At 40.5% G+C, this 24263-nt stretch overlaps 1 protein-coding gene across 5 annotated transcripts in view; it reads right to left on the bottom strand.

Moving 5' to 3' along the window:
* Positions 1 to 23084, bottom strand: part of RAB3GAP2 (RAB3 GTPase activating non-catalytic protein subunit 2) — a 102101-nt gene extending 79017 nt beyond the window's left edge. For 3 of the 5 annotated variants that reach the window (XM_047076551.1, XM_047076550.1, XM_047076552.1), the window contains exons 1-2: positions 22928 to 23083; positions 2772 to 2836 (exon numbers count right to left, since the gene is read on the bottom strand). In XM_047076551.1, the coding sequence (XP_046932507.1) occupies positions 2772 to 2836; positions 22928 to 23042 (180 nt within the window). In that variant the 5' untranslated portion in view covers positions 23043 to 23083. Of the gene's footprint in view, positions 1 to 2771; positions 2837 to 22927 lie in introns of all 5 variants that reach the window. The other 2 variants (XR_006961544.1, XM_047076549.1) reach the window with 1 other exon arrangement.
* Between the last annotated feature and the right edge of the window lie 1179 nt (positions 23085 to 24263).

Below are 24263 nucleotides of genomic sequence, written 5' to 3'. Positions count from 1 at the left end.
TTCCAGAAAACCTCAAACTTACTCAGGAGCTTGTCGTATTACTCACAACAGTCACTTAGCTATAGGTTTCTAGAAAACAAATACTGAATGTAGCCAACGCCACATGCAAAGTAGCTACCAGTCACACCGCCTCTTTCTGAGAGGTTCTCCAAGCACACCCATCTCCTCCTGAGAGGTTTACTCACGTGGTCAGGCGGAGCCTCCAACCCTCTTTACACACACCCCCTCGCCTTTCTTTCTGTCCCCATAGTAGCTAATGAGACCTCTGGTGGATGCCCCATCAGAGGGCAGCATTAAGAAGCAGGCTGACATCCCACGGAGTGGCCGGGTATAAATACTATGCCCCACCGTCTGCAAATGTCCTATACTGGGTAGTGATGAAGAGACTCCATCAAATCCTCATATGAGCTCTGGGTGTGAAACAAAGAGGAGAATCCAAGACAACCACAAATGAAAGACACAAATAACAGCCATGAAACAGTGTAGATCGTGAGTAAGCGGAAGCCAGTCAGTCTTGGTAAAAACAGAGACAGAGTACAGCTGAGTCCCCATGATGACACCGCGCTAGAGGGGCAAGGAACAAGGTGCCTGTTTGCTGAAGTGATGGTGAAACAAGTTCCTCGAGCTGCATTACATCTTATTCAACACATTCCAATTCTCCGTAAGGCCTTCTGAACTGGTTTCCTGTTCTTAATCTCCCCACGGAGCTTTTCCACCAATTGGCATGACATAGCAGGCTCCGCTTCCTACAACACAATGCTCTTCCATTTCTCCCTCAAACCTATTCCAGTTTTCCCCACCATCCATCCAGCTGCTCAAGCCAAACACCTGCTCAAGCCAAAAACCAAAAGTAAGTTTTCTTTTTAGAAAGAAACTTATAGTGGATATTTTCAAACACTGCCAAAAATGAAGAGACTGGTACCTATCACCCGGCTTTAGGGAGTACCGACACCTTGCCAAGGATGTTTCATCTACTCTACATCACATCCCAGGATCACAGAAGTAAATCCTCGATTTTTTTTCCCTTTCATCCCTCACAACCAACTGAGAGCAAAATCTTATTATCTCTAAACTTATCCTGAATCCATCACTATCTCATTTTCACTAATATCACCTTAGTGGAAGCCATCATCATTTCCCAGCTACACTACCACAACAGCTTCCTAACTGCTCTCCCTGCTTCTACTTTCGCTCCCTATTTCAACTTATCCCAAAAAGCAGCGAAGATGAATTTTAAAAGTGAGAAATCAGCTATGTGTGGTTTCCTATCACATTTACAATAACTCCAAATTCACAAAGCCTTACATGAAGCCCGCCAATTTCTCTGACCCCATCTCATAGCCTCCAGTCCTGCCAAGCCACACTGGCCTTCTTTATGTCCTCCAAACTCCAAGCCCAGTCCTGCCACAGGGCCTCTGCATGAGCTGTTGCCCTGGCCTGCAATGTTCTTTGCCAGATCTTCACGTCGCTGACTCCCTGTTGTCTTTCAGACCGCAGCTTAAATGTGGCATCCTCTAAAAAGCCTTGCTAGGCCACCCAAGCCATAGTAGTCACTTGATCACTTGCCATCACATCACCGTTTGAATCCCCCACATAAGTCTGATTACCACCATTTGATACTTTTATCTATCTTTTTGAAAAAAAATTTTCTCTCCCCATTAGAGTATAAGCTGCTAGAACAGGGACGATAAGAAGATCTACCCAATATATATGTTCATTCTTCTTTCTTCATAAAAAATTGTAATTTTGTTCAGTCATGGGCCTCAGGAGATGTTGACCCTTTATCTTCCAACTCGAGGGAATGGTATGACCGACTGATGAAAAATCTATCCCCTGCCAGTGACTAGTTCAAAAATGAGTGTCTGGCCTTATTCTGGCCAAGAAGATACAGGCAAGGCTCGCTAGAGGTTTCTGAAAAAGTGGTTCCCTGCTCCTGTAAGAGTCTGTTTTCTCCCTCTGGTCATGAATGAAGAAACATGGTGCCACACTCCATCTAGAGAAAAACAATCTTTAGGATGAAGTCAGTACTGTATATGCAGAGGAGACAGAAGGAAAAAACTTAAGTCCTTGATGACATAGTTGAATCTCCTGATCAAACAACCTATGAGTCCATACTACCTCTGACTTCCTTCTATATGAGCTAATGAATCTCCTTGTTATTTAAGCCAGTTTAGGTTAGATTTTCTATTACTGATAGATGAAAATACATCCAGGGACTTCCTCTACTTACTCATTGCTATACTTCCAGCATCTAGAAAAATGCCTAGCTTATGATGGGCACTTAACAAATATGTGTTGAATAAGTAGAGGAGTCTAAAATAATAACTAATCAAGGAGAAAGAATCCTAAAACAGTTATTCTCCATTCAGCCTGCTTAGGTGGCTGACTTAAAGTCATTAAATCCTTAAGAAAGGTATCTACTTGGGGCGCCTGGGTGGCTCAGTCAGTTAAGCATCTGACTCTTGACCTCGGCTCAGGTCATGATCTTACAGTTTGTGAGATCAAGCCCCCCATCGGGCTCCATGCTGACAGCAGCACGAAGCCTGCTTGGGATTCTCTCTGTGTCCCTCCCCTGCTAACACGTGCACATGCTCCCTCTCTCAATATAAATAAATATACCTTAAAAATATTTGCTTAAGTACTATTACGTAAGCATAAAGATGTCCTTGACAAAGGTTTTCAAATGTCGACCTAACACTGGAATGCGTCACCATCATTACAAAAGGAAAATGCCACTTTCAAAAAGCATGCATACATTTATAAAGACTTACAGGTTCTTGGGGTTCTGTTTCTTCCCATGCTCCCCAACCATCATCTTCCCAGCTTGTTGATTTACCTATTATTAAAAAAGATGAAAAGTGCTTACATGAAACAAAGAGCTTAACAATATTTTTAAAAACATTTCTCTAAACATAATAGAACACCTGTGCAAGTTATTTGGATGTTAAGATACTGGATATCAAGTTTCCACATTTAAACCAAACCACAAAGGTGAGTTTTAAAAATCTTTAAAATTACAAATATTTGTTGCTCAGACATGAGACAAATTAAATGCACACAGTGACAAAAAACACACCTAACATTTCACACGGATACCTTAATGTAACTTTTTTTTAATAAAACAAGGTATCAATGAAAAAAACTGAATTTTGAAACAAGAGGTCTATAATTTCTGGTATTTTCTAAACACTCTGTGATTTCCTTCACATGAGAACATTTGCTCAGATTAAAATAGGATGTTCAAGAAACACTGCAACAAGGAATTAAAATCTCAAAAAGGTATGGAGAGTATCTTTGAATTTATCTCTTATGATGTATCACATCAGAAGAAATAAAACTATTACTTTTGAGCAACTATTCGGAGACAAACATTTTATATATGTTACCTCAAACTAAATTAAAAAACAGATAAAGTTCAAAGAAAACATGAAAAGAGCAGGCAGTTGCATAACTATAAACTTAGGCCCCAGAATCAGATTGCCTAGGTTCACATCCTGGATCTAGGACTTACCAGCAAGTTAGCCCATATTTGCAAACTTTACTTGTCTCCGTAAAAGCATGGAAATCAGAAGTGCTTACTATCTCGTCAGATTGCTATAAGGATTTAAATCAAATAGCATACTAAAATCCTCAGTGCCTGACACATAGTAAGTTCTCAATGCTAATCATCAAGATTTAGTTATTAAAATACTACAAAATATAAACAAAATATTGTATTTAAACCAGTCAAGTTTCATATTTCTAGCAAAGAATCATTTTAAAAGATGGGACTAAACCAGATACCTAGGATGCTTACAGTGGGAAGGACGCATATATAACATTCAATTATATATAAGGTTTTTTTTTTTTTAATTTTTTTTCCACGTTTTTATTTATTTTGGGGACAGAGAGAGACAGAGCATGAACGGGGGAGGGGCAGAGAGAGAGGGAGACACAGAATCGGAAACAGGCTCCAGGCTCCGAGCCATCGGCCCAGAGCCTGACGTGGGGCTCGAACTCACGGACCGCGAGATCGTGACCTGGCTGAAGTCGGACGCTTAACCGACTGCGCCACCCAGGCGCCCCTCAATTATATATAAGGTTTTAAAAGTTGCTAAACTCAATTACATATAGATGATAAGAGAGTAACAGTCTGGTACCTGGAATCATGGCTCAATTAGCTTTGTGATAATATTCTCATCTTTGGCACTGAAATACCAGGTAACTACTTCCTAATTGCCAAGCACATTCCTAGCCATATTATAAGTCCTAAAGCAGCACTATCATTTGATTAACACTGCATAGCTTGTAGAAGATCTCCATATACACGTCAAATAAACAACTTAACAAATGCTCTGTTACATACCACGTGCATGTGCCATGCCCTGTACTGGGAACAGAGAAAAATTCAAACATATTCCTTGTCCTTAGAGGATTTGTGACCCAATGCAGACAAACACATAACTATAGTACATGGTGAGTGCCGTAACAACTACTTAATATAAAAAAGAGGAGATAGTGAGAGAGATGTCACAAAATGCAGGGAGGAGTCACCGTAGGTCTTTCAAGAGCAGCCAGGAACTTTTCAAATTTACTTGAAAAAAAAAAAAAAGGTTAACATGAGCAAAGGCAAAAAGAGGCAACTCACATATAGGGGTTATCACATAACAACTAACACATTCAGATTTCTATGTGCAGATTTCTAAGTGCTTTATAAACATTAATTCACTTACACATGCCAAGGATTCTTTATCGTCCCTTTACTACAATGAGAAAACTAGATCACTTAGTTTATATAGTTTGACCAAGATCACAGAGCATTAAGTGGTGGAGTGGGGTTTGACACCAGGGCTCCTGGAGTTCTAAAGCCCACGCTCACACATATTCTGCTATACTTACTCTCTACTCTCCTATGGCTTATGAAGGAGCATAAAAACTAGGAAACGTGGGGCTTACAGTTAAGGCCAAAAAGCAAGATGACATATTATTTTAAATTTTTTTTAACGTTTTATTTATTTTTGAGAGACAGAAACAGAGCATGAGCAGGGGAGGGGCAGGGAGAGAGGGACACAGAATCCAAAGCAGGCTCCAGGCTCCAAGCTGTCAGCACAGAGCCCGATACGGGGCCCAAACTCCTAAACAGTGAGATCATGACCTGAGCCGAAGTCTGAGGCTTAACCGACTGAGCCACCTGACATATTATTTTAAAACAGAAACATTCCTGGGGCGCCTGGGTGGCTCAGTCGGTTGAGCGTCCAACTTCGGCTCAGATCATGATCTCGCAATCTGTGGGTTCGAGCCCGCAGCTCAGAACCTGGAGCCTGCTTCGGATTCTGTGTCTCCCTCTCTCTCTCTGCCCCTCCCCCACTCATGCTCTGTCTCTCTCTGTCTCAGAAATAAATAAACATTTAAAAAAATTGAATGCATAAAATAGAAACATTCCGAAGGGGTGCCTGGGTGGCTCAGTCGGTTGAGCGTCCAACTTCGGCTCAGGTCACGATCTCACGGCTCACAAGTTCGAGCCCCGCATCGGGCTCTGTGCTGATGGCTCAGAGCCTGGAGCCTGTTTCCAATTCTGTCTCTCCCTCTCTGCCCCAACCCACTCGCATTCTGTCTCTGTCTCTCTCAAAAATAAATAAACATTAAAAAAAAAAACTTAAAATAGAAACATTCCCTTGATATCAAGATTTGGAAATTTTTTTCTAAATTGGAAAATTACAATTTGTTCTTTGGCAATCTAATTCAGTTAGGCAATTTCTTTACTCTCCTAATTTTTCCATTAGACCAAAAACAATTGCCTTATTGTGGGCTGATGGCAACTAGGCCATCCCATTTACAGAGTTTTAGAAAATGCACTATTTTTCTTGTTCAAGAAAGGAAAGTACCTTGAAAAGCTTATCCCTCTAAAATCCATAATTCAATTTTAATACTCCTATAAAATGAATATATCGAAATACCACAATCTCAGAAAGACCATGTATAATTGCAAGCACATAATGGGGTCAGCTAATGGTTCACTCCCTCAGTCAGTCACTGATTCATTCAACAAACATGACATCTTTTGTGTGTTGGCCACTGTGCTAAGTGCTAGAGACACAAAAGCAAATAAGCCTTCAAGGAGCTTAGTTTGGGAATTAAAAAAAAAAAAAAAAGCTTAGTTTGTGCACATAACTTCTGAACAAAACAATGAAAAATGTGTTATTTCTCCTCCACACTGAAATAAAAAGCACCTGACTCAATTCACAAATGACTCATACAATCAAACACAAGACAGCAGCAATTGGGATTTCCTGCCCCTGCAGAGACCTGGTATCTCTTCATAGCAGAATCAGAAACATCCAGGAAGAGAAAGACCTTGACAAATTCTTTATACGAGATATTTGTGTTCATGAAGGTTTACCCATTTCTCGAGGCCCCTGATAGAAGTTTCTATTAACAAGAGGGGAAGGGGACTTAATCAGGCATCTCCCCCTATCGTAGGAATATATTTTCTAAAGAAGTCAGAGCTTAATGGAAGGTGAAACAGCACTATTACTCAGGAAGGTCAAAGATGTTTCTGAAGGTTGGTCTAGAATCCTAAGCCTATTTATAATACTGTAAGAAAATGAATTCTGATTCTCATCAACTCAAAAGTGGAAATCGTTTTTTTTTAAGGGAGACATTTGGAAACTGGGTACTACCCTTATGGCTATTTCTACTCTGTGCCGGTGATGTAAATTTTGCAGCCTCCTGAAGTCTGCTGAAAATCATTTGATACCATTTTGCAGAGTGCTGTCCGACGGCTATTGTCAGCTGTTAAAAAGTGTTGGAATCTTGCACTTCACTGAGGTTATTTCTTATGCCCTCAAACTGTGCAAGCAGGCCAAGCACATTCTTTTAAAAAAAAAATGGTTTATATTAAAACAATATCTGATGAATGTCTAATCAAGTTGCCATTCAGGCGAATAATTTTGTTCAGGCAATCTTTCCCTCTGGTAACTTTTCTATGAAGGCTGGTGTTCTACAAGTGATCCCGTAGTCAGCGTTTTTTAATTGATCCTTAAAGTTGTAGGTAACAAAACCAACGTATTTATATTTAATACATTTAAGAACTGTGCACTATTCAGTGTCAATATGAAACATTACTATAGGACCTTAAGATCTATACATTCTATGTACTCATAATGAAATAACACGAACTTTTCATTATTACTTACTATAAAGAAAAGCTAAAAATCATTCACCATGATTGTCTCTTAGAATAAATAGACAAAAATCTCCTACGGGGCAGGGTAATTTTAAAGAGACCCAAGCTGTGGTATAACTTAAGAGGTAAGCCAATTTAACAGTGTATTCTAGACTAAGGACACCAGAACATACAACTTCTTTAGGGTAGTCAGGATCCAGTATGAAAATTCCAAACGCTCCACAATTCACCAAACCATTTAGCCACTGGCAATTACCTAGTTTGCTTACTAAGCTAAGTGGCACTCATTTTAGTCAAAGGCTACACTATAGATTATAAGGTCATTTTAAATGTTTTCCCCATTTATTAAATACGTAGCAAACATCCAATCTTCGGAAAGCAAATCTTTAAATGACACTGTCAGCAACTGCCTATGCCTTTCATTATGCTAAAGTCTAATTCAACAAAATTGATCAGAGAATTAAGAAAATGGGATTCGCATTCACTGCCTTATAAAATTAGAGTTACTGTCTCTTCTGCAGATTCCTCTCTCTAGGTAGCGCTGCAAGAGGTGAAAATAATGAATCAGGGATGACTGAAGTTCCAGGGATGGCCTCACCCTGCAAATCTGAAGCAGACCGTCCACGCATCACTCTCTGAGGAACACCGGCTTCAAAGATAAACTTTAATGCCAATCTAATCTGATCCTAATTATCCTTTTTTCCTTTGCCTGCCACCACCCTTCTATTCTCCCCAATTAGACTCTTCACTCATTGGTGGCCAGTCTTTAGCAGTGCTCTCCGATAAAAATATAATGGGAGACACACATTCAATTTAAAATTTAGTAGTAGCCATATTTTAAAAGTAGAAAAAAACAGGTGAAATTTTAATATGTTATGTAATATAATATGGCCAAGATACCACTTCAATATGTAATCAATCCAATGTTAAATTATTCAGAAGATATTTTACTTTTTCCCCCACACTAAATCTTCAAAATCTGATGTATATTTTACACTTAGAGCACATCTGTTCGGACGAGGCACATTTCAAGTGCTCAAAAGTTTATGTGGCTAGCAGCTACAGTATGTGACAGCACAAATCTAAAACAAGTATTAGGTCTCTGGTGTCAGGTTGTCTGGGTTGGATACCCAGTTTTACCCCCTAAAGAGTTATATGACCTTAGGCAATTTATGTAATCTCTTACTGTCTCAGCTTCGTCTTTAGCAAAATGGAGTGAATAACTATATTTACTTCATACTGTTGTTAGAATACATAGGAACAGTGCTTAGCACATAGACACTCTTAACGGCTGTTAAAATTATCATTCTCCATCCAGTGGTATTGCAAGAGTGGCTCAATATTCACAAATCAATTAACACGATACATCACATCAATACGAGAAAGGGTAAAAGTCATATCATTCCAATAGATGCAGAAAAAGCATGTGACAAAGTACAACATCTATTCATGATTAAAAACTCTCCACAAAGTAGGTTTAGACAGACCATACCTCAACATAACAAAGGCCCTACAGAGAGAACCCAAAGCGAACATCATACTCAATGGGGAAAAAAGTGAGAACTTTTCCCCTAAGAGGATGTCCATTCTCACCATCTTTACTCACCATACTACTGGAAGTCCTAGCTACAGCAATTAGCATAATGAAATAAAGGCATCCAAACTGGTAAGGAAAAAGTAAAACTCTATTTGCAATTGACATGATACCATATATAGAAAACCTGAAAGACTCCACCAAAAAAGGACTACAACTGATAAATGAATTTCAGTATATTGATACAAAAATCAATATACAGAAATCTGTTGCATTTCTATATACTAATAATGAAGCAGCCAAAAGAACAATTAAAGAAACAATCCTATTTAGGGGCACCTGGGTGGTTCAGTCGGTTAATCGTCTGACCTCAGCTTAGGTTTGTGAGCTTGAGACCCACGTTGGGCTTTGTGCTGACAGCTCAGAGCCTGGAGACTGTTTTAGATTCTGTGTCTCCCTTGCTCTCTCCCTCCCTCCCTCCCTCAAAAATAAACATTAAAAAAAGTTTTTAAAAAATTCTATTTACAATTGCATCAAAAATAATAAGATACCTAGGAATAAACTTAACCAAGGAGGTGAAAGACCTGTACTTTGAAAACACTGATAAAAGAAACTGAAGATGACACAAAGAGAAAGATATTCCACGTGCATGAATTAGAAAAACAAACACTGTTAAAATGTCCATACTAGACAAAACAACCTACACATTTAATGCAATCCCTATCAAAATACCAACGGCATTTTTCACAAGAACTAGAACAATCCTAAAATGTGTGTGGAACTACAAAAGACGGTGAATAGCCAAAGCAATCTTGAAAAAGAAAAAACAAAACCTGAGGTATCACAATCTCAAATTTCAAGATAGACTACAAAGCTGTACTAGGGACACCTGGGTGGCTCAGACAGTAAAGCATCCAACTCTTGATCGGCTCTTCGCTGACAGCCCGGAGCCTGCTTGGGATCCTCTCCCTCTCTCCTGCTCACTCGCTCTCTCAAAATAAGTAAAATAAACATTAAAAAAAAAAAAAAAGGCATACTACAAAGCTGTAGTAATCAAAATAGTATGATACTGGCACAAAAATAGACCTATAGGTCAACAGAACAGAATAGAGAGGCCAGAAATAAACCCACAATCACATGATAAACTAATATTCAACAAAGAAGCCAAGAATATACAACGGGAGATAGACACTCTTCAACAAATAGTGTTGGGAAAACTGGACAGCTACATGCAAAAGAATGACACTGGACCACTTCCTCACACCATACACAAAAATAAATTCAAAATGGATTGAAGACCTAAATGTGAGACCTGACACCATAAAAATCCTAGGAGAGAGCACAGACAGTAATTTCTCTGACACTGACCAAAGCAACATTTTTCTAGATATGTCTCCTGAGGCAAGGGAAACAAAAAGCAAAAACAAACAGTTGGGATGGCATCAAAATAAAAAGTTTCTGCAGAGCAAAGCAAACAAAACTAAAAGCCAACCTACTGAATGGGAGAAGATATTTGCAAATGACACATCTAATAAAGGGCTAGTATCCAAGATATATAAGGAACTTAGACAATTCAACACAAAACAAATAATCCAATTAAAAATGGGCAGAAGACATGAACAGGTATTTCTCCAAAGAAAACATACAGATGGTCAACAGATACATAAAAAGATGCTCAACATCACTCCTCATCAGGGAAACGCAAATCAAAACCACAATGAGATATCACTTCATACCTGTCCAAACAGATAAAATCAAAAACACAAGAATAGCAAGTGTTGGTGAGGATGTGGAGAAAAAGGAACCCTCACGCACGACTGGTGAAAATGTAAATGGATGCGGCCACTGTTGAGAACAGTATAGAGGTTCCTCAAACAATTAAAAATAGAATTACCTTATGACCCAGTAATTCCACTACTGGGTATTTACCCAAAGAATATTAAAATACTAATTCAAAGGGATACATGAACCCCTATGTTTACTGCAGCATTATTTACAATAGTCAAATTATGGAAGCAGCCAAGTGTCCATCAATAGATGACTGATAAAAAGGCGGTATACATACACGATGGAATATTACTCAGCCATAAAAAGAATGAAATCTTGCCATTTGCCACAACATGGATGGATCTAGAGGGTGTAACGTTAAACGAAGTCAGTCAGTCGGAGAAAGACAAATACCATATGCTTTCACTCATATGCGAAATTTAAGAAACAAAACAAGCAAAGGGAAAAAATGAGACAAACCCCAAGAAACTACAGAGAACTGATGGTTAGCAGAGGAGAGGTGGGGAGATGGGGGGGACGGGGGAGATCATAGGAGATGAGGATTAAGGAGATGTACAGAATTGCTTATTCACTATATTATACACTTAAACCTAATATAATACTGTATGTTAATTACACTGGAATTAAAAATAATAAAAATACACTTACCTGGAAAAAAACTTTTTTCAAAATGGCAAATAGTGCCTACTGAAAAAAATCTAAAATAGATCATGGAACTCCTACCCTCGTCTTGCTACTTTCATGCTGAGATTCATGTACCAGATGTTGCTCCTAAAGCAATAATTTTACAACTATATTACATCAGCATAGCCTCCGTCTATAAGCCAAATATTTCAAAGGCTCATGTTTTAACTGGGTTTTCCCACTTCATTTCCCGAGCAACCTACCGAAAAACTGGCATTTCCAAGTACATGAGACAGCTCTGCTTAGTTTTGAATGTTTTAATTTGGGTGGGGGAGGCGAGCTCCTTTCTGGAGAGGTGAGCTTTCTTTAAATTTTCACACTCTTAGCCAATTTCCCTTAAAATTCACTGAAAAGCAAGGACTATGCTGAGGATTTTGATTCTTTGCAAAAGTTTGCCAGCTTAAAATATTTTGTTAGTCTACTTCATTTGATGACATTACCCTTCATTCTGCTTTCATACCACATCTTGAATCATTCCTGTTCTCTACATTAAAAAAAAATTTCATAAGCTGATCTCTTTTATTTGTCTCCACAACTTATATAATGTGGAGAGAAATAAAAACAAGTAAGATGAAGTAATAATAATAGTAACAAAAAGCAACTACCTCTTCAGTGATTAACTTGACTTTTCAATCCTGAAGTTTTTTATACCCGTCACTGAAGGTGACTATTTTGAACTGTCTAAAGGGGTTGATAACATAAGCACAAACTGATGTTCTTATCCTGATCAAGTTCAACACTTTGCCTGAATGAATAAAACCAGTGACTTCAAAATGTAAAATGTAACTACATCTCCTTCTGGAGAGAATTTATCCCCGAAGAGATCAGATTATACTGGTATAAAAGAACTGTTCAGTCTCTCATTTGATAAATGATATAGTTATTGACACAGAGAAAACACATTTTAATTCAAACATGAAAAATTATAGATTTTTTTAGGGGTACTCCCAGTGAATGAATTATTCTACCAACAAAAGCTCAAATAAGAAATTCAACTTTTGCTTTCTGTAGCTCTTTTTAATTCCAAAAATACCTTAGTCTGATTTGCTTCTGAACAGTCTGTCCTCATAAACTGAGTGTATGTTTTTCATATAACAAGAACCTGAAGCTAGAAAGGAAACTGAATCCTGAAGCGGGCAATTAATTTGGCAGTATTTGCTTTTTCCAATATGAGCATGTCAAGATCAAAAACTAAATGAGAAACTGAAATCATTAAATGTTAGAAAAAGAAAAACTTAATTTAATCTCCATGGTCTAATAAAAGATCTTATTAGCACAGAAGCAAATTCGTTTCCATTCTTCCTGAGACAAGAAAAAAACAGAGAATGTACTTGTTTCTATAAAGAGCAAGAACCTCTAGAACCCACGGCTTGTAAGTAATTCAGAAACTTCAACAAAATTAGCTGGCTCTTCTTGGCCAAGGCAAAGAACCCATCACAGAGCAATACGAAATAAAAAAGGACTAAAGAATAGAGAAACTGCTTCTTAATTTCCTATGCCTCAGAATTATTCATCTTTTTCTATTTCTAGGGAAACGGTAAAATAAATTGCATATTAGCATATTCTTTTCAGCACATAAAATATGCAGCAATCTAAAATGAAGAGGCCATCCCATTTCTACAAGCAGCTTCTTTCAGAACACCATGATTAAATCAGACTAGCTCTTCAAGGGTCCTTTCAGTTCTAGAATTCTAATGACTTCTGTTGTCAAGTAAGTGTATGCTCTTATAGTTCACAAAATGACAGAACTGAAAATATCTTTAAGGTCTAAAATATCCTCCTCCTCTAAAAAGTTTATAAAAATAAATATGCTCCCTTTGCCCTAAATCCTAAGAACTCTTTAGACCCATCTTAACAAAAACAACAAAATCTACATAGACTTAACATACTTTAATTGCCCTAGTCCATTTTCTATTCATTTTGTTTTTCAAAAGAAATCATAAGGTCAATAATGTGTATGTTAGAAAAAACTTCTACATGTTTTAGAATTGCTTCCTACAATGTCATACTTACGTATTACTGATTTATTATATCCAAAGCTTCAGAAAAAGACAAGCATGGCTAATAAGGTGAGGATGTGAAATATGGGTGAAGGTATGTAAATACTGCTAGCTATAGCTAATTCCTGCATATTCTAAAGAAGCCAATTCAACACTATTATTTAACTCATTATAATATTCAACTAGTACTAGTGAGAAAATTTTCCTTGTATTTGAAGTAAATTCTTCGAATGCCAGATTAACTTTGCTATTACCTGCCGCTTTAAAAAAAATACAGATAAAGTCTGATAACAATCTTATTTTATCGCATGAGAACCGTTTTTCACTTATCAGAAAAGCAAGTCAAAGAAACTGTAACAAAGAATGATGACAAGTATGTGTGTAAACAGGCACTTCTGTTTACCATGGATAGGAGTGAACCCAACCACTGTTTAGAGTAATTTGGCAACTGTAACCAAGATTTAAAATGTGAATGTCTATCATTCAGCAGTTCCAACCCTAGAAATGTACACACAGAAATACCGATATCATACGTAAACACACGCATAAGGATGCTTACTAGAGCATTTTCTTATAGCAAAAATTTTGGAAATAATCTGAATGTTCATTGATAGGGGAATAAATATAGCCTGGTAGAGTCTTCATTGGAACACTGTGTGGTAATTAGAAAAAATGCTATAGAGTTGCGTATACAAACTTGGAAAGATGTATACATCAGATAAGCACAAGAGAAAAGTTCCAGAGTACATATTTGACAAAAATGAGACTATAATACAAAATTAAAATAAATGCCCAAGCAGCATGTGTGTTGTCTAAGCAGAGAGTCTCAGAGGAGTCTTACCACAGCAGCACTTTACAATGGAACTTTGATGATGGAAGTGTTCTATATCTGTACTCTCCAATAAGGTATCCACTAGACACATGTAGCCACTGAGCACTTGAAATATAGCTAGTATGACAGAGGAACTGAATTTTTACTTTTATTTCTATTAGACTTAAAGTACCACATATCACTAATGGCTACCATATTGAACAGCACAGCACTGAAGTTTTAACACCTAGAAGGTGGGATATGAGCAGCCAGAAGGTGACTTTCATGTCTGATTTTATATACTTAAAAAAAAAAAAAAAAAAGGGGCAATGTGACAATGAGTAACTAAGTCTCTCTTAACCTTCTCTCTTCCAGGAAATTTGTGAGACCTCGGCTCACATGGCACAAAGAAAAGTGATCTGTCTTTGGAAGACTATTTCTGTTCTTCTTTTCAAAGGAGAAATATGGGCATGGCACACACCTAAGAGATTCAAGGATTCCTCTCCGTCAGGAAGGTTCACTTAGGGTCTCTATAGTTCCAAATGATAATCAGCATAGTAGTCATGCAAAAAAATACTTCCTGTCTTATAATTCCAGGATGGCCACTTTAAATAATACTAAATAACACCTGAGGAATACCAATCTAAGAAGATTACCTCCCCTTCTGGAACACAGCCACCCAACTGGTCTTTCTACTTCCACTTTCACCCACCAGTCCCATCCATTCTCTTCTTTGCTGACAAAACAATGTCGCCAGGATATTAGCTGGTTATGCTACTTCTCAGCTCAAATTCCTTTCATAGATTGCCACTGCTACCTCTGGCAAGTTTCAAACTCCATCACCACTGCTACAGCCCTAGTTCTGTCTTTACTTCTGAAGGCCCTCATCTGACTTCTATAAACATCTCCCAAACGGTCATCTACCTCTAGCTTTGAACTACCCAATCTATTCTTTTCACAGCCACCAAATCCATCTACCCGCAACTCAAATCCTGAAATGCTATGCTTTTGCTTAAAACCATCAATGTCTACTCCCTGCCTGTAGTAGAACTTCCTAGTAAACTACAAATAGGCTACCGGTATCTCTCATCTCTCATGACAGCCAGGTAGGGCTTGGGGCTATTCGAACTACTGGCAGGTCACTTCCCACCATGAGCATCTTTATTTATTCTGTACGACCAATTTATTACCATACTGATACAAATTTTTATGTTAAAAAACATAAAATTCACCATCTTAACCATTTTTAAGTGTACAGTTCAGTAGTACAAAATATATTCACATTGTTGTGAAACAGATCTCTAGAACTTTTTCATCTTGCAAATCTGAAACGCTACACCCATTAAACAAGGCTCTTCTTCCCCTCCCCCACCCCCCACCCCCGGCTCCCAGGTCCCAGTAACCCCATTCTAATTCTCATTTCTATGAATGTATTTACTTTAGTGGAATCATGTAGCATTTGTCTTTTTGTGACTAATATTTCACATAGCATAATGTCCTCAAGGTTCATTCCCATTGTAGCATGCTGTATGATTCCCCTTAAGGCTGAATAATATTCCATTGTATGTATACATATTTGGTTTATCCATTCATTCAACAATAGACATTTGGACTGCTTCTACTCCTTGGCTTTTGTGAGCAGCACTGCTATGAACACGGGTGTGCAAATATCTCTTTGAGACACTGTTTTCAATTCTTTCGGATATACACCCAGAAATGAGACGTAAATGAGACTGAATTATACAATTCTATTTGTTTTTTGAGGAAATTCCATACTGTTTTCCATAGCAGTTGCACCATTCTACAATTCTGCCAACAGCGTAGAGCTCCAATTTCTCCACAGCCTTGCCAGCAGTTGTTATTTTCTGGGTTTTTTTCTTTAATAGTAGCCATCCTAATGCGTGTGGGGTGATCTCTCATTATGGTGTTGATTTGCATTTCTCATGATTACGGATATGGAGCATCTATTCATGTTTATTGACCATTTCTATGACATCATTGGAAAAATGTCTGTTCAAGTCCTTTGTCCAGGTTTTGGTTTTACTGTTGAGGTGAAGTAGTTCTTTATATATCGTGGATAGTAACCCCTTATTAGATAACATGATTTGCAAATATTTTCTCCCATTCCGTAAGTGGCCTTTTTACCGTTGACCGCATCCTCTGATTCACAAATGTTTTAAAGTTTGATATAGTCCCATTTGCCTGTTTTCTCTTTTGTTGCCTCTGCTTTGTGTGTTATATCCAAGAACTCACTGGGAAGTTCAATGTCATAAAGCTTCCCCCTATGTTTTCTTCTAAGCATTTTATAATTTTAGGTGTTATATTTAGGTCTTTAATCCATTTTGAGTTCATTTTTGTATATGGTCTAAGAAGTCCAATTTCATTCTTTTGTATATGGATATGCAGCTTTTTCAACACCATTTGTTGAAGAAACTGTCCTTTCCCCCACTGAGTGGTCTTGGTATCCCTGTCAAAGATCACCTGACCATACACGCAAGGGTTTATTTCCGGACTCTATTCTACTTGTCTATTTGTCTGTATGCCAGTACCACATGGTTTTGATTAGTGCAGTTTTGTAATATTTTGAAATCAAGAGGTATGAGTCCTCCAATTTTTTCTTCTTTTTCAAAATTGTTTTCACTATTCAGATACAAAGTTTCATTTTTTATGTGTCCTATGATGAAAAAAAAAGACTGGGAATGACCGAGCCCTATAGAAGATTACCTTCAAACTTTTTGTTTATATACACCCCCAAGAGTTTTTCAATGGTATGTATCCCTTGCGTAAAAGATACAATTTCTGATATATGATAAACATGGACATTTTCATATGGACTTATTCAGTAGATTCCATACACTATAGGGAAAAGATACCAATATCCGTTAAAAAATGATATTCTCTAAAGGTAGTAAGTACTCCCTTCTTCTCCTTAAATGCCTATTTCCATTCCATTTCCTCCACAGAATGCTATTCTAATTATTAATCCAAAAATTTCTCCGCAAAAACATGAATTGAGAAAAATCTTTGCTGTGACAAGAATTTTATTAGAATTATGTATTAGAATTTTTCTTCTTGACCTATTTCAATTATTATTAGGAGCCAATAACAGAGAATAACAACATACATACATCACAAATTTTGATGACTATTAAACTTAAATAGCAAAAATTATTTGGAAATGTCTCAAGATGCATGGAGAGTTTATGGGGCCTTGATTAAAGGGGACTTTTTTCTAAATAATCTGGAGCAACTTACTATAATAATATTCAGAATGTATGAAAGGTGAGCCTTTATTTAGTAAAGTGGGAGAAAGGCAGGGTAGAAAGGAAGGCACTTAAGAGTACCTAGAAATTAGTTTACTTAAAACTATCTGTTGCCAAGTAACTCTTGGGCAAATTTCCATGTAACCCCAAGGTACTCTTAACTTCCATCTGATGATGCATAAAATTGAAGTTCCTCTGACAATTTCTGCAGGCTCATCCCTTACCATACCCCACTCTCCCGCAATTTTCTATTTGCAGCATCTGAACCTCATCCTGTTTCACATCCCTTGGCTGACCATTTCTCTCCACCTGACGGACATCCATTAAACAATTAAGACTCAGTGAAAGTAACAGTTGCTCTAAGAAGACTTCCGTGAGTCCCCTATATAGAATGAACACTCCTTCATTCTCCAACTGTCATGTGCCAAGTTACAGCACAACACCTTTAACACTCCTTTTACGTGCTTATTTCCTTTACTGGCTGAAAGCTCCTTGAGCAAAGGGACTCATTTTACGCCTACTTTGTGCTTAGTACACAGGAAGTACTCAACAAATACTAGCTTAATGAAACAAGACAATGCCTGTCTCAATTTCCTCACTGACACATTTTATCTGTAAGAGCTCTTCCGATTTTAAATAGCTAACAAAATCCAGTAATCCCATAAGTTTTCTGAAATTCCTATAAACGTTCCACTTTCAGATTTCATCTCTACCCCTAGTATGATCTGAAACAAGAGAAAGCATTTTCACAAGGTATAAAAAATGGGTATTTTTATGCCCTTTGTAATATCCCATCATGTAAAGTGATTCCATGATTTTAGGTTATCCTAAAAAGCACACTTTGCTCAGCAGTTGTATAAAAACATGACTTTAATTGACGACTCCAAGGTAATTTCCTGCTTGCTTTATCTTCTATCTTTCCGGTAAAAGAGGCAGGAAGGAAAGCTGCCTTACTTTTTTAGTATGCCAGCTGGAAATTATTTTATTATCAGGTAATTATGAGATCCACAATACTGTAATATCCAAATAACCTCCAAATATTCTGATTCTCCCTCTCTGTATGTCTATTTTCTAACCCCCCCAATTCAATTATAAATATCAGAAAGCTCTGGTCCAGAAATCCAGTCTCACTGGAAATTATGCCAGCAGAGTTTATGTGCAGACCCCTACTACTACCCATCTCCGAAATTTCAAAGCATGAGACCAAAATTTTTGTCTGAAATAGCATTTGATTTAGTAGAAACAATTACTAATAGTTATCACTAATATAAACAATGGGAAATAGTGTAGGGTTCAAGATCTTTTTTTTTTTTAATGTTTATTTATTTTTGAGAGAGAGAGTGTGTGAGTGGGTGAAGGGCAGAGAGAGAGGGAGACAGAGAATCCAAAGCAGGCTCCAGGCTCTGAGCTGCCAGCACAGAGCCCGACGTGGGGCTGGAACTTGTGAACCGTGAGATGATGACCTGAGCTGAAGTCGGATGCTTAACCACTGAGCCACCCAGGTGCCCCAGGGTTCAAGACCTCTCTTAAAGCCATAGAAGACATTCTCATTTCATAATTGAAGATACAAAGTACCATAAAGTCATACTCTTACTCTCTGACAATTCAAACATAGAAGAGAGTAGTTCAGAGTTCTGGGTCTCCAGGAACCAGGTTATCACTATGTCTATGGCAGCTGTCCACATTAAAAGAATTACTGAACCAACTAATGAGCCTTCAAGATCATCACTTACCTACAACAGATAATTCATGACAAGTAGTTGAGGGGTTTTTGTTATTATTGTTGTTTTGGTTGTACATACCCCCTAGAGATGAGCTGGGATAAGAAATTAAAACTATATAAGCTAGGAAAATAAAATGATGTCATGATTTCTGCTTCCTAATAAAGTAATCATTTATAACACTAATAAAGGGAAGAAACGCAAAGCCAAACACCATCCGCAGGTTAAGGCAGGTCCTACTTACCTGCTCTTTTTACTCTGTAAATTTGCACCCTCTCAAAACCTTAGTTCGTGTTGTCCTAATGAAGACCTCTTTACAAAACTGGAGGTTTTGTAAAAAAACAAACAAAAAACACCTGCAGTGATTATGGAAATCCATAGCCTTAGTCATTCCAAGAATTTGAAGTAAACTATCAACAGTATGACAAGATATTTGATGATTTTTAATTGTAAATTAATGCACTGTTTTAGCGGTAAAATATTGGCTTGGCAAATGGGCTCAACTGGGTGAGAGGTTCCTTCTCTATTTATTTTCTACTTGAATTGATGGTAGCCACAATAATACCAACACCCACAAACCTGAGAGTTTGATTTAAAAGGGTAAGAAATTAAATCACCCTTGCAAACTCATGAGCATACTGCAAATTAATCTAGATGTTTATATCCCCAGATGACTCTATATCCCCCACTGCCCAGACTGATATCGTAAGGCTAGCCTTCACTGTGTGACCTTGGACAAGTATTCACTCTGTATGTACCTAAATCCTAGCACCTACAACTGTGCCACACAATAGGGTAGGCACTAGCCACATCTGGCCACTGGCACATTTGGCACATCTGAAGCTTAAATCAAGTAAAATTAAAAAGTCAGCTCTTCGGTAGCACTTGCCACATTTCAAGGGCTCAAGAGCCAGATGTGGCTAGAGGCTCCCATACTGGACGGGACACAGTGATAAAAATAAATGGTATGATGGGGCGTAACAAAGGCAATTGAGTGGGCAGGAGCGACTACGTTAGATGAGACGGTCAGAACAAGCCTCCGTGAGATGTTGACATCCGAGGGGAGACTTGACTAACAAGATGCAGACAGAATGAAAGCTCTGCCTACAGCATCCAAAGAAGAGACCGGAACAAGGGCAGAGGCCCTAGGCACAAAGGAGCCTGACGGGTTTCACAACAGTGTGTCCGAAGCACAAGAAATAAGGGAGAGTAACATGAGGTGCCAAGAAGTGGCAGGAGGCAGGGCCTCGAGGGCCTTATAAAGCATGTGAGGACTTTGGATTTTTACATTAAGCGCCATCGAAAAGCCATGGAGTTCTAAAGGACAGTGCTATGATCTAAAATGTCTTTAAAAGCTCCCTCTGACTACTTTGGGGAAAGAATGACAAGAAATCAAGGTCAGCAGCAGGAAGATCTGTCAGCAGGCCGGTGTCACCGCCCGGGTGAAAGAAGAGCAGGGGATCAGCGGCGGGATAGACAGAAAGGGTTCTTTTCGCCGCATCTCCTGTCCACAGTCCTGTATCTACTATCCTTCACACCTGGCTCCTTGAAAGAGTCTTCTTTTTTGCTCCTCAATATCCTGTAAACATGCTTTCTGTCTCCACATTCCATGGAAACTGCCCTAAGGTCCCACTCACCCCCACCTGCCCAAAACCACCGAGCGTTTTTGCATCCTTTTTTTAAATTTTTTTTTTAACTTTTATTTATTTTTGAGACAGAGAGAGACAGAGCATGAGCAGGGGAGGGTCAGAGAGAGAGGGAGACACAGAATCCGAACGGGCTCCAGGCTCTGAGCTGTCAGCCCAGAGCCCGATGTGGGGCTCGAACTCACGGACCAGGAGATCATGACCTGAGCCGAAGTCGGATGCCCAACCGACTGAGCCACCCAGGCGCCCGCGTTTTTGCATCCTTGCCAGAGCTGACCTCAGCTGTGCCTGCGACTGCGCATCGCTCTTCCCTTTCATCAAATCCTGTCCCGCCTCAGCTCCCGGGCATGCTGTCACCTGGTTTTCCTTTCTCAGTCTTCTTCCCATTACATGACTCTTGAACACCACTGCTCCTCTAAGGAACATCTGCAGTACTCACTTCACTTCACTGCATACGTGATCTCTGAGACTCAACTGACACTTTTGGCTGGTAACTTCCAGGTTAACATCGCTGACCCGGGATCCTTACCAAGCTTCAGACCTCCAGATCTAGCGTCTGACTGGACCCCCTCCCTTGGACATACCACAAACATGTAAGACGCAAAAGGCCCAAAACCCATCTCCTTCATTCTCTCATTACACACCCCTGCCCAAGCCAAAGACATTCTCAACTCCCTCTCACTCATCAGCTCCAATGCCAACACCAGATCTGCACCAGGTCCTGCAGATCCTACCTCCTTTAGCAGCTTTCCAATCTCTCTCTTCCTCTCCAGTCCCGCTGAGGCTCTTTTAGTTCAAGCTCCCATCACTTCCTGCGTTTCTGGGACAGCCTCCCACCCACCTCCCTGCTTCCCATCTCGACACACTGCTATGGAAGACGTAACAGGTATTCAAAAACTCTGTTGCATACATTAAGTAGAAGCCCGGCCGAGTCAGTTCTCTGCTTAAAGTCTTTCAAAGGCCTTTCCCACTACCTCCACGGGCTTCTCGCGATCAAACTCCCACTTACCTTCACAGCCTCATCTCCCCCACTCTTTCCCTCGCCTCCTCGTCCTCAGCCATGCAACTTTCTGCCCTGTGATTTCAGGCCTCCCTTCCTCTGCACATTCCATCACCTCTCCCCTCTTCGCGTAGCTACTACTTCAAAGGCGGGCTCAGCTTCAAGGAGTGTCCTAGTGCCACATGCACACGCACGTGTGGATGGCTATACATGCATGTAGGGGTGGGTGTTAATGTAGATCTCATTCCGTGTTCATTTCTCGGTACCAGCTCCTAGATGGCAGACACTACCCTCCTTGATTTGCGGCACTGCTGACTGGCACAGAGAGTCCTGACACCTTCCACGCTGGAGAAAGGGGAAGGAGTTTATTTAGCGGGTCCGGGTCTTTTGTCACCATTCCGGCATAGCACAAATGACAGCACTCACGGTACCGCAAAACCAGACGTGCGCTCCAGGTGGGAAATATGGAGAAACCGGGAGACACCAAACGCACGCCCTTCCAACAGGAGAAATGTGGGGAAATTCCGAGAAACTCTGCAGTCTCTAACAAACCAGACTCAGGGTTGTATACTACCTGGGCCAGGACTCACTTCATACTGTTGGATGACAATAAACAGGGGGAAGGCGTCTCGTTTCAATAAAGCACATTAACTTTTCCTGGCCCAAGTTACGGTAATTTTACTTCCTGATGTAGATTCGCCCTCGCTTCCTGTCAGGTTTTCCTTATTTGGGAGCCGCCTACTCACCACCTCAGGAGCCACTCACTTGTCGATCAGACCATTTATTCTCTACATCTGAATGGGGGGTTGGGGGGGGGGTGGGATGGAGGGGAAGGGGCCGGAAGAAGACAGGCGGTGGGCGAAGATAAACACTTTAGGAAGGGAGGGTGGCCAAAGGCCACAGTTCCGGGGATGGAGGGGTAGGGGCTGAGGCAGCACCCGGGGAAGGCGCTGACAGCTGGCAAGGCATGGGGAGGAGGCTGCGAACGCCGAGCAAGCCGTGCGGAACAGGGGACCGCGGGTTGGAGGGGGGAGATGGAGAGGGCACTCGGGCAGAAAGCTGGGGGTAGGGGGTGGGGACGGGGGTAGGCAGAGGCGTCAGGAAGCAAGGCGCAGTTCTGGCCAGAGGGCCAGGGCTGACGGGGTGTAGGACGAGGAGGGCAGGGGATCAGCGCGGAGCGAAGAAGGAAAGCGCGGGGGGGGGAAACTAGGAGCCCCGAGGGCAGCGGTGGCGGGGCGGGGAGGAGACCCGAGGCCGCCCAGCAGGGGCCGCGGGCGGAGCGGGGGAAGGGAGCGGCCAGGCAGGGGGCACTTACTGGGGTCCCTCCGCACGGCGCCGCTGGGGGTCTCCTCCCGCAGATGAGGGAAGAGGAAGTCCCGGGCGGCCTGGAGGTCCTGGAAGTAGCAGAACTGGACAATGGAGCAGGCCATGGCTCCGGGAACCCCGCTCGGGCACCCACCTCACCTCGCCACGCCCTGCCCCCCCGCCGCCCCACGGCTACCGCCGCCGAGCCCGCACTGCTTTAGCCGCGCAGGGGCGGGGAAACCAAACCGGAAGCTGTCAGCGCGCTCGGGCCCGCCGCCCCGGAGCGCTGCGCATGCGCGGGCCGGCCCAGGCGCCGGGGCCTGGCGAGGTCCGGGTCACGTGACCGGCGGCGGCCCTGGGGAGCCAACGTCTACGTGGAGGCTGGCTGCCGACTTGAATCCCAGCTCTGCCCCTACAGCCGGGAACGAACGCTTTTATTTGTTCTGGCTTTGAGCCAGAGATGACCTAATTGGACGTTGTCCACGCCAGCCTTTGAACCATTTAACCAATCTTATTGATGTCCTACTATTGGCACGGTCCTGGTATTTCAGAGAAGAATCCCTGTTAAACTCGTGGCAGCCCAGCGGGGAACGGTATCCTGCAAGCATCAGAGTTTGAAGAGATTACTTTCTCATCTGGAAATCAGCCCCATTAAGGCTAACTTTAAGTGCTCCTGCTGCAAATTCCCATAGTACTCTGCACGCCTAATATAGTACGGGTTATAATGTATTACATACTCTTTAAGTTTTCGACATTCATTTGGCCTTTCATTCATTCTCGTTCATCCATCCATTCAGCAAGTATTTGTTGCTCGTCTTTTTTATGCCAGCCACGTGAGGCGCTGAGTATAAAAGAATAAAAGATGAAAGGCTTGTTCCCACGGAGCTAAAATTTTAGTGGCACACAAGTAGTAGGCAATTAATTACTCAACTATGTAACTGAAATCCTGACAATGCTGGGAAGGAAAGAAGTACGAAGTGGGAAGACAGTACATAACAGGGAACCTTACCTGGTGGTGGTTTTGGTTTTGGGGAGTGGGGGTGGAGAGTTACCAGGATCAGGAAGACTTTGTTGCAAACTCCAGGAAGGTGAGATCTCATTTAACTCCCCTTCATGTAGGCGGTACCTAGCGCTAGTGCTTAATAAACATTTGCTGAGGAAATGAATGGAATGGAATGCGTACGTAAAGTAAGTAGAGTAGCCTGCTTCTTTTACAAGGCACTTTGTATTTCTTAAAGTATTTTTCTGTCCATTGTTTAACTGGATAGTCACAACACCATCTTGAAAGTGTGTCTTAGCTCATTTTTTTTTAATGAAAAAATTGACGTGTCACTGAGTTCAAGTTG

The sequence above is a fragment of the Lynx rufus genome, unplaced genomic scaffold (assembly GCF_022079265.1).
Source record: "Lynx rufus isolate CCGP_SWC_20201006 ecotype Redwood Valley unplaced genomic scaffold, mLynRuf1.p SCAF_15, whole genome shotgun sequence".
NCBI lineage: Eukaryota > Metazoa > Chordata > Mammalia > Carnivora > Felidae > Lynx > Lynx rufus.
This window is presented reverse-complemented; position numbering and strand designations above follow the sequence as displayed.